Below are 12,587 nucleotides of genomic sequence, written 5' to 3'. Positions count from 1 at the left end.
GTGATCCTTCAGAAATCATTCTAATATGCTGATTTGGTGCTCAAGAAACATTTATTACTTTCAATGTTGAACACAGTTGTGCTGCTTTTTGTGAAAACCATGATAAATTTTTTTTCAGGATTCTTTGATAAAAGTAACGGCATTTATTTGAAATATATATATATAACATTATAAATGTATTTACTGCCACTTTTTATCAATTAAATGTGTCCTCTGGCTCTTTATTTCTTTGGGGGGAAAATTCACTGACCTCAAACTATTGAATGGTAGTGTATATCAGAGGAGAGTAGCATTTTTTCAACCAAACAGCTGTTGCCAAGTAGATTCAGAATGTTTTATGCTGTAAAGTAAAATAGTCACACAAAATCTTTTTGTCCTATCTTTTATCTTTTACCTACATTTATGTTTACAAAGGCATAGGAGAAATGCCATGCAGAGACTTTCATGAAGATTCTTTTGTGATGACTCGCTCGATTTTGAGTTTATAATCAGTTCTCTGAAAATGATTCACAGAAATGAATCAAACTTACATACTCTTCCATTTTTGGTAGAATAAATCATATCTTCTCGATTTACATGGTCTTTAGGAAAGTTAATGTCCAGATTTTCTCAGCCAACTTCATGAGGTGCATCCTGGGATTCTTTTTAAATAGTATTAAAAAAGTTAACATTTGCATTCAGTCAGATGTGTCCAAACAAACGTTTGACTGGTAGTGTCGGTACCAGTAATTACTTGTATTTTATTAAATCAATAGCTGCCCCAAAGATTTCCTAGCCCAAAAAATATATATTTTCATTTCCTCCCTCATTTGTTGGCTGTTATAAGTGACTGAGATGACCAAGTCGGTGAGTAGAATTTCATCCCATATAGGCAGGGATCTTTTAACCCTTTCCCCCTGCTCTCTTTCTGTCCTCTGTGCCGCCCGTACCACAGGTGTCAGTGCCTAGTATTGTGAGGATTTGAGCTGTGCTTCCGATGCCCCTGCCTGCCCTCGCTCTCCCCCTCTGCTTTACATGCCATCACCCCACGCCAAGCTCCACCTGGATCCAGCGTTTGAACGCACGGATGCCTGAATGCACTTTTTCGGGGAATTTTTCAAGCTAACTCCCCCCCCCCCCCCCCCCCCCCCCCCCCCAAGCGAGTTTGTCTAGTTGGTTTGCGTTACATCACTTTGACTGCAGGAATCACGTTGACTGACTCATCCTTGTGAATTTTTTACTCACGTTTTAACACTTCTGATGGAGTACATTGTTACCTCCCCACCCTTCTGAATCCATTGTGCAATCATTGGTGAAGACAAAACTCCCGGCAGGACGTGTCCTTTCCTTAATATCCCACTGTCCAAATCCACTTATTACCAAATGGATCCGGCTCTAATGTGAAAGAGCAAGTATAAAGTGTACCTAACAAACTCCAGAGTCGTTGTCTGGGGAGAGTGTTCATATTGTATATTTGATTTAAAATAAAGATTTAAAATAGAAATTAATTCTATTAATCCCCACCCACCCCATTAAGGTTCTATGCGTATAGACAAAAGGTTTTAAAAGAGAAATATTAAGAATTGTAAACTATGTACCTTGCGCTTTTAAAGGGGTTATTGGCCCGTGTACTAGGAGCCTCGGGGCTCCGGGGCCTCAGAGTTGAACTTCAGGGAGTAGTGTGTGTTTACATGTCACCTCTGCACACTTTGTGTTTCCATTAGTATTTGAAATTCACAGGAACGTTTCGGGTCCTCTGTATTCTCGCCACCTTTATTCTGAACCCTCCATTCATGTGAATGTCAGAAGGTGCCGCATAAGAGCTATAAAAGGCACAGAAAAGAGTTCTAAAAGGATACAGGCAAATGTTTCTAGTTTTATTCTTCCCAACAAATGATCAGTTTTGTTTTGTTTTTTAGTACCTTTTGGATGAGGGCTGTTTGAATTTGGTTGCCATTACTTATAATTGTGGTGTTAATATCATACCTGCCACCGATATAGATTACACATTTTATTTTTTATTCTATCCTAGTTTTAAACTTGTCCTACTGACTGAATTTAGGGGATATGTAAGTAATACTGATATATGAGAAATACTAGAATGGAATGCAAACTTATTTTCTAAATAATGGAGGTTCAAACCTCTGGTCAAACACTGTGCCATCCCACAGCTGCCAAGCCCGGTCACTACTGCATTCTCCTGTTGACAGGCTATGAAAGAGTGATGGTTATTTCAGTTCTGATGGACCTGAACACTCCTATCGCCAACACTACAAAGAAATGAAACGGAGCGATAGAGAGGGGCTGGTCTACGGGGAAGGGCTACATTTCTTGTAAAGAACATCAGTATTCGATTGCTGTGGTCGAAATGGCATACTAATGTACTCCATACTGAAATCCTTTTTAAAAGTAGTATGTTAGTATGCTGTTTTCACACGCACCCATTGTCCTCTGGCTCAGCATCACCACTATAACTCATATGTAACCTGTATCAAAATGTATAGATCGTGTATCATGTTATTGAATGTCTAAAAAGAGTATACAAAAGTTTAAAAATACAGAATAAATGGCTTGAAATTGTATTAAAGTATTCATGAATCAGAGGAGACAAAAGTCTAGGGATAAATGAACTATTTTTTCTGTTCTGTAATTACTGTTGTGTTGATGGAGGAACACTGGTCAGTGTAATAAATATAAATTTAGTACATTATGTCTGACTTTTTATTCATGGAATTATGATTACTAGCAGTTTGATGGTTGCATTGAAGCTTTATACACTCACCGGCCACTTTATTAGGTACCCCATGCTAGTAACGGGTTGGACCCCCTTTTGCCTTCAGAACTGCCTCAATTCTTCATGGCATAGATTCAACAAGGTGCTGGAAGCATTCCTCAGGGAGTTTGGTCCATATTGACATGATGGCATCACACAGTTGCCGCAGATTTGTCGGCTGCACATCCATGATGCGAATCTCCCGTTCCACCACATCCCAAAGATGCTCTATTGGGTTGAGATCTGGTGACTGTGGAGGCCATTTTAGTACAGTGAACTCATTGTCATGTTCAAGAAACCAATTTGAAATGATTAGAGCTTTGTGACATGGTGGAAGTAGCCATCAGAGGATGGGTACATGGTGGCCATAAAGGGATGGACATGGTCAGAAACAATGCTCAGGTAGGCCGTGGCATTTAAACGATGCCCAATTGGCACTAAGGGGCCTAAAGTGTGCCAGGAAAACATCCCCCACACCATTACACCACCACCACCAGCCTGCACAGTGGTAACAAGGCATGATGGTTCCATGTTCTCATTCTGTTTACGCCAAATTCTGACTCTAACATCTGAATGTCTCAACAGAAATCGAGACTCATCAGACCAGGCAACATTTTTCCAGTCTTCAACTGTTCAATTTTGGTGAGCTCTTGCAAATTGTAGCCTCTTTTTCCTATTTGTAGTGGAGATGAGTGGTACCCGGTGGAGTCTTCTGCTGTTGTAGCCCATCCGCCTCAAGGTTGTGCGTGTTGTGGTTTCACAAATGCTTTGCTGCATACCTCGGTTGTAACGAGTGGTTATTTCAGTCACTGTTGCCCTTCTATCAGCTCGAACCAGTCTGGCCATTCTCCTCTGACCTCTGGCATCAACAAGGCATTTCCGCCCACAGAACTGCCGCTCACTGGATGTTTTTTCTTTTTCGGACCATTCTCTGTAAACCCTAGAGATGGTTGTGCGTGAAAATCCCAGTAGATTAGCAGTTTCTGAAATACTCAGACCAGCCCTTCTGGCACCAACAATCATGCCACGTTCAAAGTCACTCAAATCAACTTTCTTCCCCATACTGATGCTCGGTTTGAACTGCAGGAGATTGTCTTGACCATGTCTACATGCCTAAATGCACTGAGTTGCCGCCATGTGATTGGCTGCTTAGAAATTAAGTGTTAACGAGCAGTTGGACAGGTGTACCTAATAAAGTGGCCGGTGAGTGTATGTGTCAGCTGGGGCAGAGATCTCATTTCAAATGGAGATTTTCTTTACAATATTGATTATTATATTGACAGCTTGATGTTTTCCTTAAGTTGCACACACTACATTTCTAATGTCAGTTCACTTTTGTCTTCTTGTTAGATGAAATGGCAACAATCGTTTATTCTTGGCCACCAGAACATTTTATTTAATGTGGTAAAAAAAAAAAAAAAGCCCCGAACCTAAATAATCTTTTTCAGTGTAATAATTTTCCCAGTCTCCTTTATTTAGGTATAATGTTGTTCTCAAAAATAGTATCCTTGCTTTTCACTTTTGTTTCACAGCTAAAGACAGTTTAATCCCACCGGTAAAACAGACAAAATTTACTAATTGAGTTTGAAGTCTAAAAAAAACTTGAAACATTTTAAAATAAAAATACTTAAATTCATGGGAACATTTTACATGGTTGTGTATATGGCTGTTTAATGCCATTTTAGATGCAGTTTAAAGGTTCAATTATTCATGTATTAGACATATCAGAGACAGATTGTGTCCAGAGGGAAATGCAGAGGCCTATTTTGAATTTAAAGCTGATTTAGTCATATTATATTCATTATTTAAAAAAATAAATAAAATTGTATTCACTTTTCCAAAGGAACTACCAATAGGTAAATGAATGAATAAATAAATCAAAATGTAACTTTACTGTTTGCAACTTTCCATTGGGTTTTACCCACTGATCTATATATAATGACATTAGAAAGTCATTATAGATCAGTGGTTTTACCACGCAATTTTAGTTTCACATACTTTCACTTAAATTACATGTGCTCGCTTTGCGGGAAATTTAGCATTCCGTTTTTCTCTTCTTGATTTTTAATTATTATTGATAAACAACATATCTTGCAAGTTGCAACATTATTTACTGATAAGACTTCCTAGTTGGTATGACGCCCAGAAGTTCGAAAGGACGGACACGAATTTTTAACCATGTGAGCCACCGTAGACAAAATATGTGTGTGTATCCCTGAAGACTCATGATCACTTCTCATGTTGTTATGTGTATGAATGTTACGTGATCTTAGGCTGTACTGAAACAATTATAAACAGAAGACATGTGTGCGTGGAAGGTGTAACGTTAGATGTTACAGCTCGCGATAATCCGATCCGTATTGTCAACTTTTAACTTGTCAAAAGAGAAACTTCAGATGTTTATGGAAACCCAAGACTGAACACTTGGTTTCAAAACATCTCTGACTGTTCTGGTCTGCTTTATTACGAATCGCGATGGCTTTCTCAGTAGTCGAACGAATCCATAGCTTGTTGGTTTCGTGTTTCTTTAAGTAATAACTTTCCAACAGAGAACTTGTGTTTTATCCTCAAGCTCAGCATGGATCATCAGACGCTTTTAAACACAGTCATCTCATTTAACAAAGTCCTACAGTGTGTTGTAGTTATGTGGCAGAGATACCGTAAACCTTACCGTATTGAATGTATTTAACTGGACTCAGATGAAGTCATGAGCCGTCGAGTGATTCTCCTGTCTGGATTCATTTGTCTCTGTGTGACACAGTGTTGCCCCTCAAGACTGACACACTGCGACAATGGCAAGGTATTTGCTCAATTCACTCTACACCACGTTAGAAATTATTAAATGTTAACCAACCATAGTAATCAATTTACAATGTCCTGCAGTGACAGCCGCATTCCTGCTAGATGACTTCTAAAACTATGTTTGGCACGATCTGTGGTAGATCTCATTTTCTTATTACAATTATTTCAGACAAATCTAGTCACAGACCTCCCAGGACCTGAAGAGCTTGTGTGTCGAGAGCTCTGGCCACAGCCACAGACGGTAAAATATGTTTTTATTATACCGTGCAAAACTAAACTACTCAGACGGTACCAAATGCACACTGTTGATAAAAACTAGGGAAGCACCAATATGAACATTTTGGCCGATACCGATAATTCTTTATATTTGAAAACCAGTAACCGATATATTGGCCGATAAATCTAAATCCAAATTTTTTATATACTTTTTGAGGGCCTGATTAGTTACAAAAACAAAAGTCTCACTATTAAAAGCACACAATTATAATGTTCTCATTATAATTTTATGTAGCCTATTATGACAGACTTGTGCTGCATATTGCACTTTACTGTATATTTTCTTTTTGAAGTGATTTCAATCATATTTCAAGCCATTCAAAACCATCATGGCGAACAGTGTGCATCTGAAGTGTCTCAGCTGAAGGAAATAACCCATTTTTAATCGGCTTTAATATATCGGCCAAGTTTTCTTATCGAGCAAATAACAACAACATTAAAACATAGGCCTATCGTCTGATACCGATATGGTGGCCTATATATCGTGCTTCCCTAATAAAAACATGACTGACGGATGTTCCTTTTTGTTATTTCAGATTATCCCTGATATTGACACAAAACATATTATAAAGGTAAATGATATCTCAAATGGGACATGTTGACAACATTGTTCACTCTGAAGCATGGTATTGTGCAATGTTATGACCAATTCAACTCTGTATTATACATTTAAAATAGCAGGATGCTATATCTGTGTATCGTATCTAATAAAGTAGGCCTTTTAATAAAAGTACTTATCTTGTAACTTTGACTTTTGTCCCCTGCAGGCTGCTGATTCCATCTGTATGGACACACCCATTACATACAATGACCGTATTCCCACCCAGTAAGCTATGACACACTCTCAGATCATGTACTTGTCATTTCTTATCTGTTTTTACTTCTAATATAAGGGTTGTAAATAATTTAATCCGGTTTTAGTTCAGATTCCTTTTTAAAGGGGTAGTCCACCCAAACATTTTAATTCTTTCATCATTTACTCACCCTCAAGTGGCTCTAAACCTGTTTGAATTTCTTTTTTCTGCTGAACACAAAAGAAGATATTTTGAAGAATATGGGTGACCAAACAGTTGTTGGGCCCCATTGACTTTTATAGTATTTTTCCCCATACTATGGAAGTCAATGGGGTCCATCAACTTTTTTTTGCTCAAAATTAACAAAATTTAAATGAGTCAATACATCATCAACCCTTCTTTCAAAACGTGTTTTTGTCTTACCCTTATTCACTATGGTAAGCCGTTAACAGATTCGAATGTCATTTGATTAGAATTCCCAAACCTATTCAGATGTGTAAAGAATTTCCAACCTTATTCAAATGTGTATTTGTGCGTTATCAGTTTAAATTGTGGTGTTTGTAATACTGACACCTTAAAATAATGTGTAACCGTGTAATTATAGTATTGGTTGCATGTAATTATGCAATTATTTTAATTACTCTCTGTGGTCATTAAAAATCCCAGGATGTCCTTCGAAAATTGTTAGGGTGTAACCCTGGAATCCTGGCCAAATTTGCCCACTGGCCTCGGTCCATCACCATGGCCTCCTAATCATCCGTATACTCATTGGCTTCATCACTCTTGTCTCCTCTCCACCAATAAGCTGGTGTGTGGTGGGCGTTCTGGCGCAAAATGGCTGCCGTCGCATCATCCAGGTGGACAAAGTGCACATTAGTGGTGGTTGAGGAGATTCCCCCTTCTATGGAAAGCGCTTTGAGTGCCCAGAAAAGCGCTATATAAATGTAATGAATTATTAATTATAATTTATAGTTATTACTACAGTAACTACACATGTAACAAGGACACTGTAAAATAAAGTGTTACTGTTGTGTTTTTTAAATAAGTTGTTTTGTTTTTGTTTTGTTTTTTCAGTGGCCCTTACCGGCCTGTTGAGGCCGGGAGTGGAGAGTACCTCTACTGCCCCCCTCAGCGCTGGCTAAACAACCTCAAAGTAATCACAGTATTCACACTATTGCTAAACAATCACAGTATTCATACTGTAAATCTAAACCTAAAGCTATTTTTATAAATGAGCTCTGAACGTGTTGTTTCTGACAGAATGGAGCGCTGGTGTTCCTGTATCACCCGTGTGTCTCAGCGGAAGCTCACAGGAGTCTGGCGCTGTTGGCTCATTCGTGTCTGCCTCATTACATCCTCACACCTCACCCGTGGCTCAGCCAACACAGAGTGAGTCAACATTCACAACAGTAGCTCACAGTAGACACAGGTGTGAGCACTGGATGGTTGTCTGTGACTGACGTCAAACAAATGTAGATTACATTTAGTATCAGAATTATTTGGTAACATTTTTACAATCAATTTCAATCAACGTTAATGCATTATGTGTAATTTACTAATAATGAGCTTTCATTAATCTAGGCTAATTTATAAATATATTATTGTATCATTGTTAATACATTATAATTCATAATATATTGAATAATGTTAATTTATACAACTTTATGGCTGGTTTCACAGACAGGCCTTAGATTAAGCCAGGATTAAGCCTTAGTTTAAGTAATGACATTTAAGTAGCTTTTATAAACGTGCCATATAAAAAACATTGTTTGTGTGGATCTTGAGACAAAAAAATGGCACTGACATATCTTAAAATAAGAAATAAGTTAAAACAGCTCAATTATGCATTTTAGGTTCATTTTAAAATGTATTACTATTCACTACTGTTCAAAAGTTTGGGGTCAGTAAGATTTTTATGAAAGAAGTCTCCTATGCTCACCAAGGCTGCATTTATTTAATCGAAACTACAGTAAAAACAGTAACATTGTGAAATATTATTCAAATTTAAAATAACTATTTTCTATTTTAATATATTTTAAAATGTAATTTATTCCTGTGAAAGTAAAGCTGAATTTTCAGCATCATTACTCCAGTCTTCAGTGTCACATGATCCTTCAGAAATCATTTTGATATTTTAATATGCTGATTTGCTGCTCAAGAAACATTTTTATTATTATTAATAAGAACTTCTGCTTAATATTTGCTGCTTAATATTTTTGTGGAAACATCTTTGATGAATAGAAAGTTCAAAAGAACTGATTATTTTAAATAGAATTTTACTAGAACTGTCACTTGATCAATTTAATGAATCCTTGCTGAACAAAAGTATGTATTTCTTTTAAAAAATCTTACTGACCCCAAACTTTTGAATTGTAGTGTGTCAAGATACAGTAGTTCACAATAGCTAATGCATTAACTGGTGGTAACAAATTGAACCTTACTATAAAATGTTACCAATTATTGTTATGCATTTAAAAAGCACCATTTCTGACAAATATCTCATGTCTGTTATCTTTCTCTAAGCCTTTAGCTATGGTATCGTGGGGTCGCTCACTAGAGATGTCCCGCATCACAATTGGGGTTTGTGATTGGCTGCTTTCCATTTCCTCCAATATTAGTCAAGCTAGTACAAGCCAAAGAGCAAAGTACAATCTGTATTTGACTAAACCAGCACCTGTGCACAAACCAGTGAACACCAGTCAAGAGATGTCCAAAGTGGAGAGATTAAAGGTGAAGAAATTGCCTTACATTGACCAATATATCGGTCAAGATTTGTATGATGCAGTCGTTTTATGTAAATAGAAATGCTAATGTTAACCTTCAATGCTCGTCTTCTCCTTTAATTGATAGTCTCTTAAACACTGCTGCATGGAGGCTCTCAGTCTCACTGAGGTACAGAGGACTAGAAGGAAAACCAGAAAAATCAGAAATGTCCTCAAACAATCACCAGAGAATGTGGAACTGAAATATGACGTCAAACCAGACAAACTTAACAGCACAGAGAGTGCAAAACTGAATCGTACAGACACACTGCCACAAAACAACACAAAGGAAATGGCCTCCTTCTCAATGCTAACTGTTACACAATCTCTCAGTTCAGCAAAGGACTCTGAGAAGACAAAGACAATTGATGCAGAGAAGCAAATTTTACTGAATAAAGTGACTGAAAGACACAAATATCAAATAGACAGAAAAACGCACAAGAAAACTATAGCGGAAGGTAAGAGGCATCGCATCAAGACTGACACAAAGGCGCAGAGATCTGGATCTGAGTGCGGGGAGCTTGGACAGTGTGGAGTCCCAGACTCAGTGTCTCCTCATATAGAAGGGCCGCTGAGGGGGGAGAAGATACCCATCCCACGAACTGATGAGGCCGTGTGGGCAGCAGGCGCTCTGGGCTTCCTCTTAGTGCTTCTCACCCTGTCTGTGCTCCATACACGTCTCTATCGCCACTGCCAATCTTCCACCAGTCTCTACTGGCACGACAACCAGCAAGACTATGAGAACGTGGGTGGTGAGTACACACTCTCTCTCGAGTTCTTCATGTTGCGTAAACCATTTATTCTGTCACTTTCCCATGGATGTTGGCTCAACAGAGGTGTTGTTTGTGTTCCAGACATCATCCGCCGAAGGCTTAGGATGGTTGGCCGGAGGAAGAGGAGAAGCAGCCAGAGCAGGAGACAGGAATGTGCACTGTTGCACTCCAGCAATGAGGAGAACTCTGACTAGCTGAGAGGATTGGTGAACACTTGTAATCTCACACACGCTATTTGACTTTTGTCCCGTGCAGGCTGCTGATTCCATCTGTATGGACACACCCATTACTTACAATGACCGTATTCCCACCCAGTAAGCTATGACACACTCTCAGATCCTGTACTTGTCATATCTGGAATATCTGCCCAATCATGTGGCACTCATAGTGTAAATATACATTTTGTTCTGTTCATAACTCAATTTTGAAGCTGAAGAGAACTTGTCCGTTTACACATTCAAAACTACACAAGACAATTTCTCTCTGGTATTTCAAATAGTGACACAATTAAGTGATAAAAGTTTACAGTAATTTTACTACCATTCAATATAGAAATACCTTTTACGCAAGCTGAACGTCTGATGCATTTGGCCCACAACTGGAAACACTTCAGGATTTTTCAGAGTCGTCATCTGATTGGTTGAATTCTACAGGATGTCCTGGAGATGCATGTCGAGTTCTTTAACAGTCCACTTGGAAAAAAAGATGACATGACGCTTGAGCCTCCTCAAGGAAAATACTTTTTTTGTGAAAACAACTGTCACAATAAGCACTTATCAGGATCAACTAAATGCTGGATTTTCAAAAGCATTTTAAGTATGTAAAGTTTGTGGCATAAACTCTTTAAAATGCATCCAATGGACTGTTAGTGTAGGGACATTGAAGTTACATTTTCACGCCCCTAAACATGACGCGGAATAAAACAAACTGTGATTGGTTGCTTTACATGTCAGTCAGACGGCCTCTGGGCGGTCTTTAGCCAATGAAAGCTGCTATGAAGTCCAGACTTTCTGCCATCAGTCTGAAGATCTGGCTACGCAAGACTTGGTTCAAGCAGACTAAAGGATCGGAGAAGTCCTGCATACGTCTCCAGAGAGAAGTATGACGTTTTGCCACGAAGGTCTAGTTATGACATTCTGATTAAACATTATGAAGTCTAAAAAAGAAAAAATAAGAAACGCATGCAGGGATGAACTGTTCACAATGCAATCTTTAACATGCATCCAGAAATGTTTCATTTCATGCCAACTTTAAAATAATATGGAATGTTTTTGTTACATTAAAGCATTTTTTTCCTGCTTGAATATTGCACTTTTTCCTAATGGGAGGTAAAATGCTGTCATCATTTACTCACCCTCATGTTGTGCCAAAACTGTAAGACTTTCTTTCTTCTGTGGAACACAAAGAAAGACATTTTAAAGAACGTTGATAACCTAGTTTTTATGTTCCACAGAATAAATTTTTTTATACAGCTTTACAACAAGAGGGGGAATAAACAATGACAAAAAGTGACATTTTTTGGGTGATCTATCCCTTTAACTGGGTTAAAAGCTTCTTGTGATAAGTTTGGATGAAAACATGATGCGTTTTTTACTCTATAGCCCCGTTTGTCGGTGAGAATGCCTGTGGTTTTTGTGTCATATGACTTGACACAAGGAGGTGGCAGTAGAGACCTCTCCGGTTCCTCTGGCACTCAGTGAATACTGCGCTGCACTAAAGTTGAGCAGATGCTTTTTCATTCAGGAGTTTTTAGCATACTAATTGTATAGGTCAGAAAGCAAACTAGTGAAGGAGTACATCATAGCAGTTTTGGCAGTGACCTAATTTAGGGTTTTTGCAGAGTTTGCTGCTTCATTTGTTGTGGTGTTCATTAACATTGTTTCTAGATTATTGTGTAGAGTAATCAGATGCATTTTAAATAATTGCACAAAAAAAAGCCTCACTGGCCAAAACAAAAACAAATTTCACAGTTTTTTTGGCCCTGGCACAAAATGACCAGCTAACATGATAATTGCTAAGAACCAGCTGACCATCATCGCTTTGCATTATAATGGCCTCACATGCAGGGAAATTGCTGAAAAGAATATTGCACATGAAAGAACCATTACCAGATCATCAACTTCAAGGAGAGAGGTTGTCACCACCAGTGCAGGACTAATTAATATTGGCTACAGATGGCTGTGAGTGAATCTGCATGCACAGAGAGGTGAAGACCTTTGGACAATGGCCTGGTGTCAAGAAGGTCAGCAATGAAGTCACTTCTATCCAAGAAAAGCATCAAGGACAGACTGAAGTTCTGCAGGAAGCACAATGATTGGTCAGCAGGTATCTATTCATTTTTGTGCATTTAAAGATCACAGTGAATCACATTATTCCATTTTCCAATGATTTCTCACCGAAGGATAAAGGCATTCTCCAGGCCATCGTG

General features: G+C 38.3%; 1 protein-coding gene across 2 annotated transcripts; it reads left to right on the top strand.

Annotated features, from left to right (window-relative positions):
- The first annotated feature begins 4,958 nt into the window (after positions 1-4,958).
- tp53i13 (tumor protein p53 inducible protein 13) lies at positions 4,959-10,678 on the top strand. Of its 2 annotated transcripts, XM_056263487.1 has the most exons (9): positions 4,959-5,552; positions 5,724-5,795; positions 6,367-6,402; positions 6,598-6,656; positions 7,699-7,777; positions 7,885-8,013; positions 9,148-9,354; positions 9,475-10,138; positions 10,241-10,678. In XM_056263487.1, the coding sequence occupies exons 1-9, from the start codon at positions 5,460-5,462 to the stop codon at positions 10,351-10,353; spliced, it is 1,452 nt and encodes a 483-aa protein (XP_056119462.1). In that variant the 5' UTR covers positions 4,959-5,459; the 3' UTR covers positions 10,354-10,678. The 2 variants fall into 2 exon arrangements, with proteins under 2 accessions (XP_056119462.1, XP_056119463.1); XM_056263488.1 differs by lacking the exon at positions 6,367-6,402.
- The last annotated feature ends 1,909 nt before the right edge of the window (positions 10,679-12,587 follow it).

The sequence above is a fragment of the Rhinichthys klamathensis genome, unplaced genomic scaffold (genome assembly GCF_029890125.1).
Source record: "Rhinichthys klamathensis goyatoka isolate OS25496 unplaced genomic scaffold, OSU_Roscu_1.1 h1tg000206l_1, whole genome shotgun sequence".
Classification (NCBI taxonomy): domain Eukaryota; kingdom Metazoa; phylum Chordata; class Actinopteri; order Cypriniformes; family Leuciscidae; genus Rhinichthys; species Rhinichthys klamathensis.
The sequence above is the reverse complement of the archived record's forward strand: the minus strand, read 5'-3'. Positions and strand labels throughout refer to the sequence as shown.